Source organism: Castor canadensis, chromosome 9 (genome assembly GCF_047511655.1).
Source record: "Castor canadensis chromosome 9, mCasCan1.hap1v2, whole genome shotgun sequence".
Lineage (NCBI taxonomy): Eukaryota > Metazoa > Chordata > Mammalia > Rodentia > Castoridae > Castor > Castor canadensis.
The window spans coordinates 96371723-96396089 of record NC_133394.1 but is presented as its reverse complement, the minus strand read 5'-3'; the positions used below and the strand labels follow the sequence as shown (position 1 = coordinate 96396089).

Sequence of the window (24367 nt, the reverse complement as noted above, 5' to 3'; positions counted from 1 at the left end):
CCATGATCCTCCTGATCTCTGCCTTCTGAGAAGCTAGGATTACAGACATGAGTCACTAGTGACATTTTCTTTATCCATTCATCAGTTAATGGATTGATTCCATAGTTTGATTATTGTGAGTAGTGTTGCTATAACTATGGCTGTGCAGTTGTCTCTATTGTATGCTCACTTACATTCCTTCACATATATCCCCAAGAGTAGCATAGTAGGATCATATGACAGATCTATTTTTAGTGTCTTTAGAGCTGCCATACTGATTTCCATATACACTAATTTATATTCCCACCAACAGTGTGTAAAAGATTCTTTTTTCCCAAATCCTCTCCAATATTTGTTGCTGTTTGCTTTCTGAATAGTAACCATTTTGACCACAGTAAGGTGGAATCTTAATGTCATTTTGATTTGCATTTTCTTTGTGACTAAGGATATTGTACATATCTTCATGTATTTATTAACTATTTGTATTTCTTTGGAGAACTCTCTGTTTAATTAATTTTTCCCTTTTTTAACTGGGCTATTTGTTCTTTTGGTGTTTGATTTTTAGAACTCTTTATATATTCTGTATATCAATCCTTTATCTGATGAATACTGGAAGGATTTTTCTCCTATTCTGTAGGTTGTCTCTTGATTCTGGTAATTGTTTTCTTTACTATGTAGAAGATTTTTAATTTGATTCAATTTCATTTGTCAATCCTTGTTCTTATTTCCTGAGCAGTTGAAGTCCCGTTCAGAAAGTTGTTGACAATTCCTACATCTTTACATGTTCTCCTCAAGTAGTTACAAAGTTTCAGGTTTTATATCAACATCTTTCCCATATTTATATCAACATCTTCCCAACACAATTTGTTGAGTAGGCTATTTTCCAGTTTGTGGTTTTGGCTCATTTGTAGAAGATCAGATGGCTACAGTTGTGTGATTGTATTTCTGGCCCTTCTATTCTATTCTATTAGAATTCATGCCTTTTTGTGTCAGTACCATGCTGTTTGTGTTATTACAGTTGTGTAGTATAATTTAAGGTAAGTACAATTTATGATATATCCAGCATTGCTCCTTTAATGAGCAAAGGATTGCTTTGACTATTTAGACTCTTTTGTTTTAGGATTGATTTTTCTATTTCTATGAAAAATGACAGTGGGATATTTATGAGGATTTCATTGAACCTGTAGATTGCTTTCAGTAATATAGCCATTTTCACAATATTATTTCTTCTGATCCATGAACATAGCAGTCTTTTAATCATCTAATATCTCCTTCAATTTGTTCTTTATCTGATGTTTTAATACATTCACTTTGTCTCTAATTCCTGATATTCTGTCCTCAATTTGATTCAGTCTACTGGAGAGGCGTTCAACTTAATGTTTTATTTGACTAATTTGATTTGGGGGGAGAATTTCTATATTTTATTGAATTCTTCTTTCATGTCCTACATTGTCTTCTTTATTTCATTCAGTTCTTTGTGTTTTCTTGGATTCAGGCATTTATTTGTTTCCTTTCTAATTTTGTTGATCATTTTAAAAAAATTCTTTGTCTCTATCATTAGTGTTTATTATTTTGAGGTTGTTGAGTTTTGGAGGAGTTATATCATAGTGTTTTTTTCCCCATATTTCTTGTGTGTCTGAGTTGGGATTTGTGTATTTGATGTCACGTCATTAGTTGTAAGTTTTAATCACCTGTACTGTATCTGTTGATGCAATCTCGATGTAGTAGCAGGGTTAGGTGCCATTTCTTGCCACTTGGGTAGAAGTATGGTACAGTAAAGCTCAGGGTACAAAGCCTGATCTCTTGCCCTATTCAGATTGTAATAAATTAGCCACATTCTCTTGTAGAAGTTTCAGTTGTCCACATTTTGGCTGCCTTCACTGTAGTAGCTTTCCTTCTTCGTGTACTGGGAGCTTCTTTTGGCCTCAGTCTGTGGGCTGAGCAGGTTTCTGTTTGCTCCACAAGAACCGCCCTTAATTTGTGTCTCCAGAGGGAAGCAAATGTCCCAACCTAGGGGTGACCCCTGAATGCATGCAGCAGCATGGATAACCAGAGTTCTGCCCTGGAAGTTGGAGAACTGAGGTACCTAGTCATTCTGCTGACTGGTCTCAGTGCTTTCAGACTCCCACTCCATAATTTTCCTCCTTGTAGAAAGGAGGAGGCTCTGATAATCACATGGTTCAGAGGGCTTGGCCTTGGGGTTCTCAGTCCTGCTTGGTAGCAAGCCCTCATTGGGATGTACCTCCAGGAACTCCTGGAAGTAGGTTTCAGTGCTTTCAAATGCCACCTAGCAGTTCTCCTGTCTGTGGGGGAAGGAGGCTTTGGAAATCCTGATGTTCTCAAGGTCTAGACCAGGGCCCCTAGTTTCTCCTGGCAAACCCCTCATCAGGACATAATTCCCAGAAGCAGGCCTCAGTCTTTTAGAGCACTTCCAATAGTTTGCTCCTCTCTGGGAAAAAGAGGCTGTGGAAATCATTTGACCTGGGAGGCTCGAGCTTGGGGCTTTGAGTCCTGCCTGGCAGCAAACACATGCTGGGGTGCAGTTCCTGGAGGTGGGTCTCAGTGCTTTCATACCTGCCCAACAGTTCTCTTCCTTGTGTGTGAGGGGGTTTTGTGGAAATCAATTAGATTAGTTGGGGTCCTAGGTTCATGGCTTCTAATATATCACCTCTCCCACCATTTTAACCACCTTTTATATCATACTTTAGAGAGCCATAATTCATTTTAATATAAAGTATCTGTAAAGTTCTGTAGCAAGTCTATTTACATCATTCCACTAATGTGCTCACTTTGTGTATCTATGTCACATTTTCGTGATTCTTACAATATTTCAATTTTTTATTTGTTATTATGTCTGTGATGGTTATCTGTTATCAGTGATATTTGATGTTCCTATTTTAAATACTTTGAGGTGCCATGAATTGTGCCTACATAAGATCTACTTAACAAATATTATGTGAGTTCTGATTGTTCCATTGCCTTGCTATTTCCTTTGTCTCTCTTCTTCTCTTAGGCCTTCCTATGCTCTGAGACACAACTATATGAAATGATCCTACAATGTCCTCTAAGCCACATTTTTTTTTTTTACTTAAAAGCTAGAAATGATTAAGCTTTGTGAGGAAGGCATATTGAAAGCTGAAACGGGCTGAAAACTGAGCCTTTGTATCAAACAGCCAAGTTGCAAAGGAAACATTCTTGAAGAAAATTAAAAGTGCTGTTCCAGTGAACATATGAATGATAAGAAAGCAAAACAACCTTCCTTTGATATAGTGGAAGTTTTATTTGTTTATATAGAAAATCAATCCAGACACAGCTTTCTCTTAAGCCAAATGCTAATCCAGAGAAAAGTCCCAAATCTCTTCAATTCTGTGGAGGCTGAGAGGTGAATAAGCCACAGAAACTTGAAGCTAACAGAGGTTGGCTCATGAGGCCTGAGAAAAGACACCGACTCCATAGCACCAAATACAAGATGAAGCCTCAAGAGCTGGTGTGAAAGCTGCAGCAAAATTTCCAGAAGATTTAGCTAAGATCATTGCGGAAGATGGCTACACTAAACAACAGATTTTCAGTGTAGACCAAACAGCCTTATATGGGAAGATGGTGAACAAGTAGGACTTTTGTAGAAAGAAGTTACAATTGCCTTGTATTTATATCCTGTCATGTGAGTCATGCCCTTTTCCAGAGTTACATTTACACTACAAATTTTCTTTTGTATATGTAATCCCCCTATTAAAGTCATACCACACCAAAAGTGTCCATGCTCCTTCATGTCTTGAAGTCCTTAAACAACTTTTTAGATGCCTAGTTCACAAACTCTTACCTCAGACCTTTCTATTTTTCCATCCTTGTTTTCCCACATAAAACTAAGTTTCCATAAAATGAATTCCTGTCTCTTCTACTCCTCTGGTGAATTTGATTTTAGAGGAGAAGATTATTTCTCATTCTTTGTATACCCATATTCCTGTAAACTTAGTTGATGTTTGTTGCATAAGTGAGTAAAAAATTTCTTAACCATTCCTTGTAGGTCTCATTTTTTCATCTCCTGTTATTCTCACTCACTTTTCTTTCTTTCTATCTTTTTAGTGTGGATATTATATTTGCAAAACATAAAACTGATAAAAAATGTTTCTGCCAGAATATAAATAACATCTAGAAATCAATAAGGAAAAGATGAAAAACAACAGTAGAAAATGTGCAAGAAATGTGACCAGACTCTTCACAAACCTATATATCAAAATGACTGAAAAGAGGGTACTCAGTTTATTTTTTAATAAATATTTATTATTAATAATTTATTACATCTATATAATATATTCATATATAAAATTTCTCTAGTTATATTATATATTTATGTAATATATAATAATATAATAATATTTTTAAATAATAATTTATTTTTATTATGGGCGTACATTATGACAGTTACAAAATTTCTTACAATATATCATAGTTGAATTCACCCCTTCATCCTGGAATAGTTTCAACAGGTCTCACTTTTCCATGGCACTCCTCATTCTGCTAACAGATCACAGATTTACCTGGCCAGATTTACTTAAATTGTTGGTTCCAGTTGAGATTATTTCCAAAGGGTAAGTTGAAGTAGTTAAGAAACCCAGCAGGCATATTATATGAAAATTTATACCCATATTTTGATCACATTATTATACTTGTTAGATGCAAAAGTATTGAAATTGCCAAATTTACTTATACATACTAAGGTCAGGCTGACTGGAATAGAAACCATTTAGGGTTTAAGTTGCAGACTAGCAGAGATTTCTAAGTGCACTGAGAAAGTGTGATGATCATATTTACTCTCATATATTAAATGCTGTTTCTTGAAAACTCTCAAATTTATTTCTCTAGTAGTATGGTTTCCTGAAGACCAGAATAATATCTATAACTACTTATTTGATATTTACACTCAAATGCTTAATAGAAATTTATAATTTGAATCCTTGTTTTTTGTTTTAATCTTACCATTCCTCAACCTGCTTCATTCAGAATTTTTATTCCAGTGTGTGACACAGGTCTCAATGGGTTTAAAATCAAGCATTAGCAGGGCTGCATTACTTCCTGGAGGCCAGAATGCAGAAGCCATTTCCATGTCTTTTCCAAGACCTAGCAGCTGTCCATATTGCATGGCTATAGCATGTTTATAATCTGTCATCTCATCCTTGTCTCACTAGAATGGGGGGAATTCTCTACTTTTAAGAACTCATGCAATTAGATTGCACTACCCAGATAAAAGGCCCCATCTTTAAAGTCAGTTACTTAGCTGCTTTAATTCCACTTGCAACCTTATTTTTCTTTTGTATGAAACATCGGCTTACACGTTCTGAGATGAGGATATGGATGTCATTAGACTCCACTCTCTGCCTGTCATTTTAGTATTCAGAAATCCTGCTTGCTCTAACACATATGTACACATGCACACACATGTAATCTGGACACTTTTACGATCTCCCTTTCTATTACCCTGGTCCAGGTGACCATGCATCATCTCTCAACCACTATAGCCTTTTTTCATCAGAACAGTGTTTCATGATACTCAGAATATTTACAGTTATATCACATACAACCCCTGATCTCACTGTTCTCACTTCTGGTACTCTGTCTCTATTCTAGTCAGAATAGCTTCCTTCCTATGCAGACTTCCCAGGCATACTCCTGAGACCTTTTGCTTTGGATGAATCTTTTAGGGATGCTCTTTCAAGACGATCCACTTGTCTGAACTCCTCACCTCCTTCAGGTACTTGGTAAAATTCTATCCAGAGAGGCTTCTTGGCCATTCTGTTTGAAATCACAACCCATTTCTCTTCACTCCAGGATTCCCCATCTTAGTATTTTATTGATTTCTTCCTTTTTCTGTGACATTTATTACTATCTAACTTATCACATCATTAACTATCTCCCTTTACTAAAATGCAAGCTCCACAAGACTTTGGTTATCTGCTTTGTGAGCTGATATGATGGCCCAAGCACTCAGAAAAGCAGAACAGGTATGCTCATTATATCTAACTTTGCTTCTATATGAATAGTTATAGTAAAATACAATTTTACAGTTAGCTTTGGGAAAGGTAAAGACAAATAGAAGTAGAGTTGAAGGCATTAAAGTACCCACTGACAGCATGCAATGTGAAAGAAGAGAAGCTGAGTTGCACAATGAGAAGAACAAAATTTGCACTCAGGCTGGCCAGAGTTAGCAAACTTGAGATCTAAAAAATAAAAAAATAAAGATGAGTATCTGCATGGAAGACAAAACATGTTAAAAAAAGAAAAATCTCAGTAATTTCATTTTCTGCAATAAATAAAAATTCAATATGGAAAAGGGAAATGAATGAAAATATCTCTCAAGCAACAAATAGTTGATAGTAATGTAGTGCACAGTATTAATCTGTACTAATAACAGTATAGCAGAGAGGTAGAAAAATGACCTTTAGATCAGATCACCTCGTTTTGACCTTGCTCTGTGACTGACTAGTGCTGTACTCTGTGCAATTCATTTAATCAATCCCATCATCATCTATTTCTTTGCAAATGTAGGTATGGGGGAGTTCTTACCACTAATGTGCTAATAGGGTTTTATGGAGGCAACACATCAAGTACTGTCTGACATACAATATTGCCTACTCATTGGTGCTATTAAAATATTATAAAGATTTTCATTTAGCATGATATATTTACCTAGTTTTATTGATAGGATTTTATTTATTCCTTCAGGTAACCTTTTAAATTATTGATAGGTAGACACATTCTTCTTCTGCAGCATTCTTAGGAATACCTGAATATGGATTTCTCAGTGTTATGCAATACTGAATTTATCCACATTTTTATCTTATAAAAGGAAGCATTTAATTATTAGAGTTTAGAGATAGGAAATATGTTATGTCATACAGATAGACTAATATGTGGCTGTCAATCAGGAAGTAAATAGGACAGAGTAGAAAATAACGATCACAACATTTTTTTTAGTGTCCATTAATTTTTATCATGTGGACTATTGCTATTCCATGGCTATTGTATAGCCCACCATTTATCCCATCCATCTCTCTCTTTCTCATAAACACACAAACACATACAAACAGTTTTCTCTTTCTGTTGAACAAAGTATGGTATTGAAGACTCCAAAAAACGGTTCTACTAAAGCTTCATGGAATTGTCTGTGTATGTGAGGAAGTTGCTGGGGTTGCTATGCAACAAATAATCAAAAATATTCTTTAAAACCTTTTGTTAGATAAATTTCTCCCTAAATAATTACTATTAAAAATAGCTATATCTTGAAGTTTTCTGTGCTACCCACAGAAAACTTCTGTCCTTCCAGCAAGAAGCACCATTCACTTTTCTAAAGAAGCCAATTTATTTTTCTGGGTGGTTTCCTTCAATTCCACCACTCGTAGAATGACACAGTAAATCCTGAAAAGACACAACGGCAATCAGAGCTATGATACTGGAAGCAAGTATTACAGTGAATCAGATATGAAGGATTTACAGTATAAATTTTAAGTCTTCAGTGATCAATAGAATATCAAGCAAAAGGACAGAAATAAAATTGCTAAGCAGATTTCTTGTTTAACATCACATTGTGTTAATGTACCCCTCTTTTTTCTGTCTCTACATGTATTACTTGATATAAAAACTAAAAGCATATTTACAATATAGATTTGAAATTTGTCTATGAGCAATTCCAATAATTTGTGTTTGGCTCTTATTTCTCTCAAAATACTACAAAGTAAAGAAAATCTATGGCTAGTTTCAGTGTAATAGAAGCATTATGACCACTAAATCTAGTAACAAGGCAAGTGTACAGTTATATTGTGTTGGTTATTAAATATTCATTAGTTCTTAGCTTGTAGATTTGATTTTCTATTGTTGAATATAATATTTTTTCTGTTTCCAAAATTTTATGTGCCCTGAAAAAGCTTGTGACCCTAGACAATGTGGCTAGAATACCCAAGAATAAAACAGACTCAGTTTTAGCAAACATGATGAACTTGGTATTACCCACAGAACCTTAACACATAGATTTTTAGGAGATGTCCATTCAGTGCATTACACTGTGGTTTTCATGCCTGGAAGACTCATTTGAGTTCTTAATGACTTGGTTTGTAGCCATGTTTATGCCTTCAGAGTCGACTTTCCTTTGGAAATTTCATAAAGGAAAAAATATTGGAAGACATTAAGTTATCACTTGTTATTTTAAAATTAGAATTCACATAGAAAACATTACTTTCAGAGAAATTAATTGAAATATATATGACTTGTATTCTCTCCCCCCCAAAACCTCAAATGTCAGATTCTCATTTCACCTGAAGCTAAAACTGTCCTCTGGCACCAAATCCATAAAGCTCAGAGTTCAACTTTCCCATCTTCTTGATACTATCTTTCCTCCACATGCATTCATTCTAGAGAGTATAAAGTGATAATGACACAGATTTGAAATTAAAATAGACTTAAAAGACTATGTACTCTAGGAAAGTTATAATAGAAGGTAGAAACACACATTTGCTCCAGAACAACCACTGCAGTCATTTGGGCTACTATTTCTCCCTGCCATTAGCATTTTGATTACAAAGTCTACAGTAAATTGTAGCTTAAAAAATATGTATTAAAAGAGTTTAAAATGCTTGTGTAAAAGAAATGTAGATAAAAAAATCACTTACCTCTAACATTTAGCCTGATGTTTTTGCCTGTTTTTTCACACAAGCATTTTTAAAACCATTTCAACAAGTATTACTTTAAGCTATAATTCCTATATCTTGGAGGTATTAAGTTCCAGGCCACCACAATGAAGTAAACAGTGCAAAAAAGAGCATCACATGAAATTTGATTCACAGTGTGCATAAAAGTTATGTTTACACGATTCTAAAACCTATTTTGTGTGCAGTAGAAATATGTATAAAACAATGTACATACTTTAACTTATATACACTTTATTGCTAAGCATGCTAAAGACAGGATTCTCTAGAGTCAATATTGGTGGGCAGTGGGGAGCAGGAGATAAGCTGTAGCTAGGCCACCACCTTGGGAAGTTTGGTAGTGAAGGAAGAAAAGAATGGATAATGAGTCAGAACAGAACCAAGCAGATGTTTGACCTTCCCTGTATGATGAGGCAAACCTGACCATGCTTGTAAGTTTACAGGATTTGTGTAGGAAAGTAGGTTAAAGATTCAAGTCAGAAATCAAACAACTAGGTATATTGTTAAATCACTTATCAAGACTACCCACATCATTGAAGAGCATTTCTAGCAATCATTGAAACCCAAAGGAAAGGGTGGCCAAATCAACCATTTTCTGACAACTTAAGCACTGTTTTAGGAACCTAAGAGATATTAAAGCCTTCTACCAGAGGGTCTGTTGCCATTTCCAACCACTACGTGACATCTGTGATACAAAATTAAAGGTTGTAAAACTCAACAAAGAAACTAGATTATCTTATCACTTAAATAGATCTGAAAAGTCTAGAGAACCACGACCCATCCCAGAAGAGTGTCTGTCCTTGAATGGTCCTCTTCCTGTCCAATAAGGTAGCAGAGAGAGGGAAAGGCTGAGAAGTTAAGAGATTCCAGTTACAGCTGTGGGACATCTGTGTTTTGCAGCAGAGCTCTGACAGAATGTAATAAGTAGCTACAACGTTTGTGCAATAGATACAGCAGAGTGCTAGATACCAACAAAGAATACAAAAGAAATAGAAATTTTTGTTCATCCAGGGACAAAAGGCACAGTTCGGTTATAACTAATGGTCATATGTAAGTCCTTCTTCCCTTGGTATATAATAGTGAGGGCTTATTTTCTGCACCCCCCCAACAAAGTATGTCACCCACTGAAGAAAATTTGGTGGTAGCAAGTTTGTGGACAGTATCTTTTGATGTATGATGCACCACAGAAAAGGCAATTGCCTTAATTTTTGGAGTTCTCTGCCAGGTTGTGCCTATTATGAAAAGATAGCTGTTACATTATAAACAAAGTTTATGGAACTCAGTATTTATCCTTCTGTTCCACATATTTTTCAGCACATAGCCACTTGAGCAGATGAGACCATGTGGAAATTGTAACCTTGGTTTAAAATGATCTAATTGAATGTTTTGAGGTTGGTTGATTATCTGTAAAATGATAAGTATCTTTAAACATAGACTTTCTGGAGAAAAGAATTGCAAACCTTTATTAAATACCTAGTGCCTGCCAGGCACTGAATTCATCACTTTTTCTGGCAGATTATTGAATACTTTGCTTCAAGAGTTCCAAGAAGTATGGACTATTTACCAGCCTCATTTTATAGATAAAGTAATTGGAGCTTAGGTACATGAAATAACTCATCCAGGTCACAATTAGCTGGGCCAGCAGTCTGATTTCACTGATCATACTCTTAATTAATTTTGGTGAAGTTCATAACTCTTACTTCTGTTGCCTCAATAGAAAGCAGACCTCTGTGCCTGTGTCTTCAGGAGAAGTTCGTTTTCCACCTTGAACTACTAGTGAGTATCCCTCTATGTAAGTCTCAAGCAGCAAAGGTCAAAAGAATTGTTCATTGTGTGTCCACATTTGTTATTTTAGCATCAGTTGTTTACTCCATAATGAATGGTACAAGAGCTTTGTTGTTATAGTTTAAACTTCTGGAGTCATCCTACAGGGCAGGGTAGAAATACTAGTGATATGAACAAGAACAATACTTTATTGTAATAACTATTCTCTTCCCTTACAGAATATTTTAGAGGTTTTGGTATATCAAACAAAAAATACCAGTATTCAACCCCAGGTAAATTGTTATCAAATGGGTAAAAGCTAATTAGTCAAATCAATGATTTGTTTTGAGCTATGAAGTAGATGGAAAATAGCAATGTTCCAAATCAGCAACTGTAATATAACATTAGTGTTGCCACAGGCATTTTCTTTTACTCATCTGCCAGTTTTTTGGGATGGGGACAAGTTTAGGCGATAACTAATTTTTTGGTGAACTTTGTAGAAATTTGTAAGCATCTTTGTTTATTCTTAGAATCCACATTTTGGATGTCAGTTCATTTTTAGTAATTGTACCTTCTTTGCTTGGTAGATGATATTTTAATAAGTTATTAAATTTCTTTTCTGGTTCTGAGTGAATTATCCAAAAATCTGGGCCCAAAGTAAATAGTTCTACTAGTTGATGTGTTGATAATGCCTGGGTACTAAGATGGTTTTTACATTTCACTTCATTATTAGGCAGTACTAGTAGTCCCTTTTTCTTTAATAGTTCTTTAACAAGTAATGCTTTTTTTGGCTTACTTACATTTTCATTACATTTAAATTGATTTTTTTCTTTTATAGCTTAAATTTAAGTGGCTTTTTCATGAAAAAAATGACATTTATTATTTCTGCAAAGTATATTAATATAAATTATGGGAGGAAGATTTTATTTGGTAATAGTTTGAGGCACCAGTGACAGTCTCTGTAGGAATACATAATTAATCACTAATCCCTTAGTTTGACTATCTATTAATTATTTGCAAAGGGAGAGTGGGCAGAATTAGCTAAAATTCTCCAAAATCAATGACAAGAGATCATTTTTAATGAGTCCATTCTATCCATTTTTAAAGCTTAGTTGTTTGTCTTTGGATTCCCCAACCTATGTTCTTAACCATTATCAATGAGACTTAGTGACCATGAGTCAAACTAGCTGTGGTCACCGAGGCGAACTATATTAACAACACCTCATATACCTAACATACATGATGAAGATGAGTATAAGGACAGTGACTTAATATAATTAGCCATTATGTGTGAGGCCCTGTGCTGCAGGTGTCTTTATTATCTCATAGCAATCATGAAATTATGTACATCAGTTCTGCATACTGTTTTATAAAGGAACTCCCATGTAGCTGCTATTAGAGATTTTGTGACTATAACCTATAGGATGTTTCCTGCCTGAGAATAGGTACATTAATATTTTTATGAGCTCAATATTTTTAAAAATCTAGTTTTTAAAACCTGCAATCAATACACAACACAACAAACAACATCAAAATGATACACCATCATGGGAAAATGGGACACACTATCATTTAAGTTTCTTTATGGAAAGTAGCAGATGAACTTTGATTTAGTAGGAGGAAAGGACAAGTTTCCACTACCATGGGATGAATCTAATGATAAAATGTAGATAAAACCAGATCTATAGTTCATTGACATTTTTTATTTTTATTGCTACATGTTCCCAATACAACAAACAGCATCAGTAGTGTACACTTTGATAAAAAGAAATTTTTAGCTTTGTAGAAAAGAAAGCTCATAAGTCTGAAGTATAATGAACATTTACATCTTTATGGGAGGTGCATGTATGTGATCATCATATTCCCTGTGGACCAGATGTATGCTCACGCAAGTAAACTAGAGAGAATTTCATTCTAGTGAAATTTTTTTTAATGAAAAAAATCCTTCTATTTAAGGCTCAGGGATTGTTTTACTATCTGGAATTAACCTAATTTAATTCTTGCACAAGGTAGCAGCGATATTTTTAGAGGTATAGAGTCAATGGCTTAGGCTTAAACTATGTAAAAGTCCTTGCACATGCTGTGCTTTGGAAGGTTAACATATAGGTTGCATAATATATTCCCAGACAGTTCCCGTATTGACCTCAAACATTATTGCTTAAGACACTTATCTCCTTCCTATAGTTTAGAAATGTGTCTAATTTACTATTTCATTAAACAGATAGCTGACTTCCTATTTTATGTTTCCTTGAAGGGGAACAAGTCATCAACTACTTTTAAAATGTTTTCATAATGTGAAATTTGTTCAATCTTAGCTCTTTGAGTTAGCTGTGGTGACGATCTAATTTCTTCTACATGCACAGAACAAAGCATGCATCTCTCTAGTTTACCAAAATATGTCATTGTTATTAATGTAAATATTTAGTACATAAAAATACTATCAGAAAAAAATCAACATTTAATAAATATTTTCAGTTTTGTATTCTATATACAAGTACTTTACATCTACTCCCTGGAGAGAGCATTTCTGGCTTCGTTGTGAGCAAGGTGATCACTGACATAAATTACTAGCACATTATTGCAGTCAGATGCATTATAGTTGTGAATATTTGGATATGAACCATGCAGAAAATAAATATCTCAACCATTAACAAATGATTTCTTGAATCTGCTTTCAAAGCACTATTACCCTCAAGTGTCACTTGTAGTCTGATGATACTTTTCTCAGCTACTAACATATGAACAACTGCTCCCAAACATTTTCCTTTGTGACTATTACAGTACATCAAGTATAACTTCATATATCAACAATGGGAGAATTAAAAAAATAACACAAGAATATAGGACATCTCAATGGTGCTTACTGGTTTCAGTTTGTATTATATGGGCTCATTTATTGTTTCCTATGAATACAACTATGCTAAGATAAGTCAATAACAAGGATGAAGGCAATAGGTAAAATGAGATCTGTATATCTGTAATTTCTCTTTTTATAATTTAGGTATTACATCATTGATTCAACAAAAACCATACAAAACAACCTCTTATATTGTCAGTAGCTGTAATTCTAACTTCATAATATTCAGCTTTGAAAGTCAACCTATGGAATGTCAAATAAGGCAGTACTCAATGGCAGGCACCTAGAACATCCAGAAATGTAAGATAGTAAACAATCATTTGAGAACATCTCTTAAAATAATACTGATTTCTGCAATATACAGTATTTACACACAGCTGCAAATTCGCTCATACAATATTTCTAATATAGATAAATAGAAATACAAGTCTAAGAATTCTTTGCCCTATTTCCAAAATTTCTTGAAGTGTAAACCATTGGCATTTTTTTTGAACAAAAAAATCAGCTCATAATCACAACTGTTTCCAGTCCCTTTCTTCTTTAGAGAGCAACCACCATACATAGCAATTTATATCATTCTGTTAATAATCTTTGGTGCTTTCTTCCAATGAATTCTGGTAAACAAGTCAATGCAGAACAAAAGGAGGATGAAAGCAACTAGAAAGTGAACCAGCACTTTTTGTTCTTCCACTTACAGATAAAATAAGTAAACCATCTACGGAGATTTCACTTTCAACAAGCTATATGCACCAGATGGAGAGACAGTTTGTCCGGGTTTCCCTCATCTTTCTAAGGTGGATGAACTTATCGGATGTCTCTTGTTAATAATCTTTTCATCTTTCGTTGAGGTTCTTGCCTGAGAAGAAGCACCTGATGAATCACTGACTTCAAGGAAGGGAGAAGCAGCCACCTGTGAAGTAGCTTGGAAGTGGCCCCTCTTGGTGGGTGAAGAGGATGGTACTGAGGCCAGTCTTGGTGTCTTACTTCCAGCCTGCTGTGCTCTCCTCTGGGGTGAGGTAGCACCATCAGGTCTAATGTTTGGAATGAAAGCAGCATATGCGTTTGGACTTCCCACTGAAGAAATGCTACTCAAAGATTTTTTCCCGGCAGGGGTGTCTGAATAGGAAGGGACCGAAGGTGTAGGCCTCATTGTAGGACCAGGGAGGTCACCAGGGCTAAACACAGCATCATCATGCGTGTCAGCAGTTTCCAGCTGGTATGGTGGTGGCAGGGTGCTATTACGCTTGCCACATGACTCACAACACAGCTTGTTATAACCTGGTATGGAGCAGTACCGTGCCAGCACTTCCATTTGACAAAATATGGACTTGTCTCCTAAACATGGCTCATCTGTAAAACAGAAAAGGAAGAAAACACATCTCTAAACATAGAAGTGAAGCAATTAAAACTGTTAATTACAAAAAGATCTCCATGAAGTCTGCCAATGACAGTTGTTCATGTGAGCCTTTAACAATATGAACATTAAAATGAATTCACTGAAATAGAGTTTTGTGTACAACACCTGTGGGATGATCACTGAGGGTAGTTGGGCTTCTGAGTAAGAATGTACATCTGATTTTAGAATGAGAACAATTTTTTATGAATGTAAGTTCATTGAATAATAGAATCTTATATTTATAAGGGAGTGAAGTTACTCTCATAAAACACTTGACAGGTGTGTGTACCGCACTATTTTTAATGCTTAAAAATTTTAGCAATTGCAGTTTATGAAAACTAAGTTTCAAAAAATGTTCAGCTCATGCAAATGTTAGTGTACACTTATTTTCAGCCAGGAAATATCTTATGGGATTCAGTCATTAAAATTACAGTGTAGGGGCCAGGCATGGTGACACATGCCTGTGATACCAGCTATGTGGGAGGCAGAGATAGGAGGACCATGGACTGAGGCAGGCCCTGGGTAAAAGAGAGAACCTATCTAAAAAAAGTAACTAAAGGCAAAATGGGTATGGTAGAGCGCTTGCCTAGCAAGTACTGCCAAAAAAAATCACAATGTACTACTGAGTGATGGTATATTTCAAGGGAAGAAAGCTGCCATATAACTTGCCAAAGAAATCAGAATTTTTTTCTCTAAACATTTTAAAAAAGAAAGACAGTTGGAGAGGTCAGTACAGGGACAAAATTACAGTTAGGGTTGTCAGACTATGACCATGTCCCAAACTGTGGAATGAATCATTGCCTTGACATTTACAGGTCTGCTCTACAATATGATATGTTTAAATATTTCAGCATCTAGTTGTGAATGCCTGAGGATTACATTAATTGGTTTCACCTCATATCAATTCCTCATGTGTGAGTTATTTTTTCAATGATTATGCCTTAAAATAAGGAAATTTCTTCTTCCAATAGGTTTAAGGCTCCAGTTCCTAGGATGAGAGGACTTTATTCAACAATGTATTCTTTTTCCTCTGACTCCTTTACCCCTGTTCTGGGGCCAAGCTCAGACATGTGATAGCCTCTGTCTTTAAATGTTGAGTACTTGGCCATTGCAGGAAACAGTTCATAGTGGGACCAGAAGATGGTTATGAGATGAAAAGGGAGAAATGCTGAGAAAAGAAAAAACAAATAGGGACTCACATGACCAAATCAATCATTGGATGAGAATGTCAGGAAAAGGGTTTTATACCTGGTCTCAAAAAAACATTTAATTGATTCTAATAGTACTTTGAGACTGGGAAGGGAACTGTTACCTGTTTGACTAAGATATGGTAGAAATATGTAACCTTTAGGCTGAGATTTCAGAAAACAGACAGCTAAAGGAATCCAGTGGAACCACTGCCATAGTTATGCTTTCTTCTTTAGCTTCCTGGTTTTACAATGAGAACATTTTCTTCTAGGTAAATTTTTGCAGCCAATTGGGTACATATCCAGAAACATATAGCTCTACCAATTATTCAGATCAACAAAGCTTAACTGGAAAGTATTCAGCCTCTTGACAGTAATAACTTCATACCTTCTAACTATGTATGGCTTGAGTTTTGAGCTTTCAAATACTTTCCAAGGGGAAATGATGAAATGTGTAAGTCTTATGTCTCCCCCTCATGGTCACACTTGTTCTTGTCATTTCAAGGAAAAATTCATAGTGAAATTCTTAAGATTTAAAGATGTGAATCCTGAAATTTTTGCAAGATAAAATAGTGCTTTGCCAATTTTCTTTAAAAAAAAAAAAGAAGCACAGAGGATGGCAATATTCAAGTAATGACTTACTTATGGGGTTACAGGCTGAGAAGAAAGTGACATTTTTAGTTCTGAATCTCACTAGTCTGTCAAATAGCATAGGCAGAAGGAGATAGTCTGATAGAGACAGAAACCATCATATTGGATTTTTTTTGTGTGTTTTAACACAGTAAATGGGTTTACATTTTAAATACATTTCACTTTTACAATACAGCAAGTTGGAAGATCAAGCAAATCCTTAATTTTAGCAGGCACCTATTTTAAAATCACCCTTTACAGGAATGGACAGTCACTGCAAAGGACTGGGGCTGAATACCATTTATTATCCAATGTCTAAATTAAATAATTTTAGTAAAATATTTCAAAACCTACCATGATTAACCAATGTTAATATTTCAAGTGTGTCTTCCTTTGGTTACTTCTTTATAAGCAAATATAATATCCTGAGCTTATCTCTGAAAGGAAATTCTGCTTTGTGAGATTTAAAAAAAATCATAGCAGCAAAATCAGTTAGTCATACCTACCATTACAGGGAGGCAGCTTGCAGACTCTGACAGACTCAGGCTTCTCCCCATCGCAGTGGTCTCCAGCCCTGCAGAGCACCTGCCTCACCTCTGTTCCTTCACCACAGGTCACTGAACACTACAGAGACAAAGGATGCAATTACAGACATTTTTTCCACCAAAACCAGGCACCCCTCACCCCTCGACCCCCAACACACACACACAGAATTTTGGAATTCTTTCTCTATGGAGGCTGTGGTGTTGTGATGGTTTTGAGGACAGATAATCCTGGGTTTACACATTGGCTCCATCTTTTTCCAACATGTTACTTTTTTCTCTTTGATCATCAGCTTCCTCATATGGAAAAACTGAGATAATGATGCCTGCCTCAGAGGACTGCTACAGTAGTAAATGAGGGCAGAAGGAAGCAAGGTATGCAAAGCTGAAGCAAAATGTCTGCAATGAATTTGTGGTAAGCATTCTATAGGAAAGAAGCCATTATGAGGATAAGGTCTATACCTGCTGTTTTGAGGAGCCAAACTTAATTAACTCAACCTCTTTGGAACTACAACCGCTGTATTCCCGTTTAATGAAGGAGCTTATTGCTCTACAACTAAGCCCAGAAATGTCCAGAGTATCAATGTCAATATGAGCTATGAAGGAAAATCTTTGTTCCAGGTCTCTGAGGAGGACTAGCACATGAGTTGTCTTTTTTGTCCTCTGTGGGTGACCTTTGTTTGCCTGCTCCTCCTTCATATGGCCCAAGATTTTTTATTTTCAGTCTTTAAAAATACCAAACAAACATCCTACACAAAGTATGGAGTGGAAGCAACATACAAAAACACTGTTTTTGAGAAATCTGTGGAGCAAGGCAAGAAGAAAAGGATGCTGGAGGGAATTTGGGCTACAGCGATGAGCCTTGGTGGAGAAGGGGAAAAGCAAGGCAGATGAAAAGTAGTAGGCTTGAACTAGCATGGTCAGTTTGGAAAAGTGAGAAGTTTACTCAGAGATGAATGGCTAAATAAAGAAAGACATAGTAAGAGGAGCTAGAGTCATATCAATTGGAGTAGGGCCTTGCATTGGATGCCAGGGGATTGGAATTTATCATGTAGGAATTAGGAAATCAACAAAAAATCTTAGAAGAACAGTGACCTTTCAGCCACCTCTATGTTACAGAACACTAAATATGGCTTGCCCCTACCAACTAATCTTAACTGCAAATATTGTTTTAAAGTATTAATTTTTCCTACCACCACCAGATGATCAAAAAGTATGCCAGTTTTTCACCTTACACAAAGTCTTCTTGTTACTTTAGCTAAATTAAATTTTCTACACATGCTGACACACACTTACACAGAATTCACACACCCACCTCATTCCAGGGCCCTGTTTTCCACTGGGCTGGGCAGGGCACTCTGTTACAGGGCCGACGGCTTTCAGGACGGTCACCCACACAGTACTTGCTGTGCACAGAGCGGTTGGTGCCATCATGTTGTGGCTGAAGACAACGGACAGTGCGAAGCTGGTAGCCAGAATTGCCACAGGTTTTGGTGCAGTGTTCCCACTCTTCTGCTACCCAGCTGTGGGTGTTAGAATAGAGCAGTCAATGGGATGTATATTTTCACAATGGATATCCTAGACTTTTCTGCTCCCTGAACAACTGAAACCAGGAAGTACGATCAACTTTCTAACAATACCAGGTCCAACACTTTTAATGCCCTACTATTTTTTGCTGCTTATCAGTGATGTAGAAACATTCTCCTTTCCTAAAGGATAGCCAACCAAGGGTTTCTGAAACTCTTTTTAAAGCTATCCTGGTTGACTTCATGCATGATGGTAGTTTTCAAAATTACTTAAATATATTGCTTCATGGTATAAAACCCTGAAAGTCAATGAAAATAGGAACCTATCTAATGTTTGCTAAGATAAAAGGGTTTGGCAACTCCTGCTTTCTTCTTGAAATCTGTAGAGTTACTCATTGCTTTACTACTGCAACTAAAATGATTATTGTATGTCAACAGTTGTTGTTGTAACAGACCCACCTATCCTGTGTAATTCATTCTTCTTAGCCCTCACTAGGTCTAACAGAAAGGTAAAGGCAATGTACACCCAGGCATGGGTCAAAACTGCTCTGATGAACTCAACTAGCAGAAATATTTCCAAAAAATATTTCTTATGGGACATTCCCAAATTCTAGTGTTAATATCAGTGCCCCAAACACTGCAAATCAGCTGTGGTTACAATATTTTGAACAGTTCTCTCTTGTATGTATGATTACTGAGTCCTAAAGAGTTTCACTATTGATTCCATCTGGTAACAGAAGTGTTAATGAAGTATACCCCTATATTACATGTGACTTTAAGTGAGAGTCGCTACTGAGGTCTTCAAAATTGAGCTAGTCTACGTTCCACGTTTTATTGCCAGTTTGAGATACTAGAGCAGTGTTAAACTATGAATACCAAAGAGAACAAAGTTCTAGCATGGTTATATTTTTACTTCTTTATATTTAAGGAAAGAAAAAAATCATAGGGGAAAAATAACTTGGAAAGGACAAGTAATCAGCATGCCTCAATTACACATTCACTGATCAACTAGATGAAAGGTGGGTGGGGAGGACTTAAAGAAAAAAAAATCAAAAGAATAATGCATAAGAAAGGAAGTAATATTTAATATCCTAAAAAATTAAATAAGAATCAAATTCCTTGAGAAAGGGTTAATTGATAATCCAGAGAGCTAGATATTGGTCATATTATAGCACATTCCATATATTATGGAACGATGAACAATAACAACCTGAACTACAAATATCCCAGAAAGAACACTGAAAAAGAGAGTATAATTTTCAAAGACAATCTCCTATAGATGAAAAATATTAGTTTTGTGCTTTAAAAAATTCTTCAAGTGTCATTTGAAACAATATGAATAAAGCTTGAGGGCATTGTACTAAGCCAGGCATAGAAAGACACTGCATGACTTCACATGCAGAATCTAAGAAAAGCTGAATTCTTGGATTTAGAGAGCAGAATGGTGGTTACAAAGGAATGGCCACAGGGCCAGGATAGAAGAGATTGGGAGGTATGGATTCAACTGAAACTTTGTGTCATTTCACCAAGTTTTTGACGTCTACTACACAGTATGGTCACTATGGCTAATAATAATGTAATGCATATTCCAAAATTATTAAGAACATATCTAAATATTCAGAGAGGAGGCAAGTATGTAAGGTGAAGGATAGGCTGATTAGCTTGATTGTATCATTCTACTTAAAAAACATCACAATGTACCTCATAAATATGATTGTTGATTTAAAAAAGTCTACAAGTACACAGCATAATGGATGAAAAAAGATAAGTACTGTGGCAGTTTCATCACTGTGGAATTTCAGGACACTGAGAACAGAAAGATAACTAAAAACAGGTCACACAGACTTGTGAATCATAATGACATCAACAGTGGAGTGTGGCAAACAATGTTTTCAAGATTCTGGAGGAAAAATGTATACTACAACTTAGGATATATATGTGTGTGTCTGTGCTTCCAAATTGAGATCAAGAGAGAGAGTAACATCTTTTATAATCTGATACTTCAACCTCATTCACTTTTCCCAGGTGTCAAAGAATTTAATTCCTATATAAACATTTCATTATGTACATACTTTTCCCCCTGAAGTTCTTGAAAAATGTGACCTACTATAATGAATGAATGAACCAAGAGAAGAGAGACAACTAATTCAAGAAACAGAAAACCCCTTACAAGGAAGGGACAGTGGGAATCCCAGGGGACAACTAGGTAGAGTAGAAGACCAGGCTGTGGCACAGAGAACACTTCTGTCTCTATGAAGATGAGAGTGACAAGGTACTTGAGAGTTCAGTATAGAGGGAATTGATACTCAAGGAAGATTTAAGTATGCATTATTAAAAAGTAGTAGAAAACAAAAATTAAAACATTCATTTAAAAACAAAGTTTTACAAGAAAGGAAATATAGTTACTCAGCTGTTAAAATAAGACTTGAATATCAGTAAAAGATGTATCAATATTGGAAATATCAGAGAAAGAATAAGTGTGGCCTTTGGTTGTTTTTAAAAAAATGCTAAATCTTCACATTCCATCATAGTGGAAATTCAATATATAATACCCAACCTTGCCTCACACTAAGGAACAGGAAATTTTTTTTTAACTCAGAGAGATGGAAACACAGCAGTTGAAAGTGGATGTGTTTTAGGAGTGTGGTGAAAGGCAAGGACCCACAGCTTTATATGTAACCTCTCTGAAATGATATGATGAAACCAGGTACACGTACACTTTGATTAAAAGTAAAATCAAAACTAAGAACAGCTAAAGACATATACATTCCTATTTTGACTTCAGGATATGAAAGTGAATATAAATGCTTACAGTGGATGTGTACATTCTTGAATATTGCACATTCGTCTAATAGGTTTTGGCTTTTTATTGGCCTCACAGAAGCTACGATGAACCATTTTATTATCACTTTTCCTACGGCATCCGTATTTAGTGTACTGGAAACCTGGAAAAGGAAACATATTTCCTGAATTTAATCACTTATCCATGCTATTATATATTTGAATATTAATTCATATATTCATTTAAGAAATATTTGAGTACATATATTAAGCAAGGTACTAAGATAGGGGTTAAAGATTCTATCACTTTAAATTGAATGAAAATGAGTTTACAGTGAAAAAAAGCTAATCTTTTCAGAGCCTACATTCAATAAATATTATGAAACAACAACTGTGTACTTGCTAGTAAACTAGAGTCTGAATACAGTCTAGTGTGAGAGGTGGATACAAAAAACACTGTGACAACCAATACCTGGAAATAAAAGTTTTTATAAAGCTATGTGAGTAACTTTCTGCAGAGGGCACCAAAGAACACAAAGTGAAAAGCTTTCAGCTTAGCTGGACTTGCAGTAAGGAAAGCTTATAAGATCAGCACTTCCTTGAGCAGAATCTTGAAGTTCAAATTGCACTGGGTGAAGGAAATGACAGAGAACACCATGGGTGCTTCAGATGGCTGGTGTCATATGTGAAGAGGCAAGAGATGAGAAAGCATCAGATCTTAAAGCCATGAACCCCAGAGAAGTGTTTGGGTTATCCTGAAGGATATAGAGAGTAACTGAAGGAGATCTCCCAGCATTTTCACGTTGATAGATGCTATAAACAATAACAAAAACTAACATTCCAAAAAATTTCAAATCTACAAAAATTTGTGAGAAGCAAAATGAATATTTGTATGCCTTGCATCTAGATTAATCTTTTGCTACTCAGTCTATAGATATATAATTTACTATATATGTAAATTTTTCCTCAACTATGAGAGTAAGTTGTAGACATCATGCTAAACACTTCAGCACATACTTCATTAATGAGTGCATTCTCTTACATAACCACAATTTAATTCTTAAAATCAGGACATTTAAGAGATACAATTATAGAATATAATGTCCAGACCATATTCAAAACCTGTCAACTGCCTTTATAATGTTCTCTATAGCCATGCTTTTCCAACAAGGGATCATGTGTGGCAATTAACTGTCAGATTTCTTTAACCTACATTAACCAAGAATAATTTCTCAACCACATCTTGACTTCTGTGGCATCTAATATTTTTGAAAAGTATAAACCAGATGTTTTATAAAATGTTCCACAACTTGGGTTTAATTGTCTCTTAATGAGATTCAGGGTATTTGTTTTTGGCAATACTACTACTTAAATGATGTGTTTTCAGGGAAACACACTAGAAGACTGAAGGATTTTAATCAGGAAAGTAATTCCATTCATTCAAAAAAATTTTAGCCTAGAAATAAAGGAAGAACGAAAATCAAAGTCAACTAACTAGTTAGGAAACTGTTGTAACAAATTTCCCTCTAAAACAGGTAAGGAAGGAACACATGTGGCACATTTTAAAAAGGTGTATGTAAAAAAAGAGTGTATATGACATACATTATGACCAAATGGATATCGAGAGTACAATAAAAGGGTCCATCCAAATTAAATAAGTGATGTGCAATGGATAATAAAATGTTCTTAATAATTGACTAAAAGCAGTTTATATATCCCTCAAACACTTAGGAAATACATCCTTGAATTTTAAATTATTTTAAAAGAAGGTGTATCTGGGCATTCCCTACTGAGAACAATTTTTTTGTTGTTTTCTTCAATCTCATTTTTGTGACAGCCACTCACCTCCTGCTTGTCGGGGAGAATTGAGACACACTGAGTACAGCTAATGCTTTTATTCTGAAGAAAGCAGAGAGGCAGCATAGTGTAGAATGGAAGTGTTCTCAGAAGCCAGGCTACCTAGGTTATAATCCGCTTGTCTCAGGCAAATCATTTAGCTTCTTTGTGCTTCAGTTTTATCATCAATAAAATGGAGATAAAAATCTCATAGGGACATTGTGAGTATTAATGCACTGATGTATAAAGCATTTGGGACAACAGGTGGCTCCAAATACACAGCATAACCAATTATATAGTTGTAGGTACCTAATAGCTCTTTAATTATCAAAACAAAAAATAAATGCATAGATGTGGAGAAGAAAGGTCACAATGAGTACACTGAAGTTGGGAGTTTTGGAGTTTGGAAAAGGTGATTAAGGATACTACTGCATTGAACACAAGACATAAAGAACCCAAGAGAAAAGACCAAGGAGATTTTCTGGTCTTCCATTGTTATGAATGAAATCCTCTATTTTGCTGATTCTGAGATTTCAGTAATGGTGCTTTGTATTTACATTTTGGTGGTTATGGTTAGTGTCCTCAGTTGCAGCTTCCATTACAGGCAATTCTTAGAGTAGAATCAAGATTTGCTTTTGTAGAAATTACATGATATGATAATGTGTTTAGTTGTTACCTCCACCACAGGGTTTGGAACACTGAGACCAGCTCTTCAAAGCCCACTCAAAAGTATCTAATTCTTCCTGGATAACATTGTTGCTGTTGATTGTAGGCACCGAGTCTTCATGGATGACGTATTTATATGTCAGGCTAGAGCGGGTATCATTCTCCTGAGGTATAATCTAGCATACACATGAAATTGATACATAAATCAACTGAATTTTAGCTTTGGGGTAAAAGTTTATGAATATTTCAGAGTAGTGTTTTTATTGAAAGTACAAAATTTCAAAGTAGTTTTCAAAATATAATGCTTTTGTTTCATCAACTTAAGTGCATGTTGCAGGGTTTAAGAAAAATGCAAATATATAAAACTATGAACATAAAAAAACTTTATAAGATTCTCTATAGGTTTCTTAGATTATACCACATCTTCAGTGCATTTTAAAGTTGGTATTTTATAATATTTTGTTATAATGATAATTTCCCTCCAGAGTAAATACATTATAGAAAAAT

The 24367-nt window shown here is 35.3% G+C and overlaps 1 protein-coding gene and 1 long non-coding RNA gene across 7 annotated transcripts in view; one reads left to right on the top strand and one right to left on the bottom strand.

Annotated features, from left to right (window-relative positions):
- The window catches only part of LOC141410956 (uncharacterized), a 104274-nt gene extending 90002 nt beyond the window's left edge, over nucleotides 1–14272 (top strand). Inside the window, exons 2-3 of the long non-coding RNA XR_012435783.1 lie at nucleotides 10393–10451; nucleotides 14145–14272. This is a non-coding gene — a long non-coding RNA (uncharacterized lncRNA). The remainder of the gene's footprint in view (nucleotides 1–10392; nucleotides 10452–14144) is intronic.
- The window catches only part of Adamts3 (ADAM metallopeptidase with thrombospondin type 1 motif 3), a 244478-nt gene continuing 232109 nt past the window's right edge, over nucleotides 11999–24367 (bottom strand). For 3 of the 6 annotated variants that reach the window (XM_074042030.1, XM_074042032.1, XM_074042031.1), the window contains 5 exons: nucleotides 23871–24036; nucleotides 21390–21522; nucleotides 18367–18574; nucleotides 17016–17133; nucleotides 12001–14646 (listed from right to left, as the gene is read on the bottom strand). In XM_074042030.1, coding sequence (XP_073898131.1) covers nucleotides 14078–14646; nucleotides 17016–17133; nucleotides 18367–18574; nucleotides 21390–21522; nucleotides 23871–24036 — 1194 coding nt within the window. In that variant the 3' untranslated portion in view covers nucleotides 12001–14077. Of the gene's footprint in view, nucleotides 14647–17015; nucleotides 17134–18366; nucleotides 18575–21389; nucleotides 21523–23870; nucleotides 24037–24367 lie in introns of all 6 variants that reach the window. The other 3 variants (XM_074042029.1, XM_074042033.1, XM_074042034.1) reach the window with 2 other exon arrangements.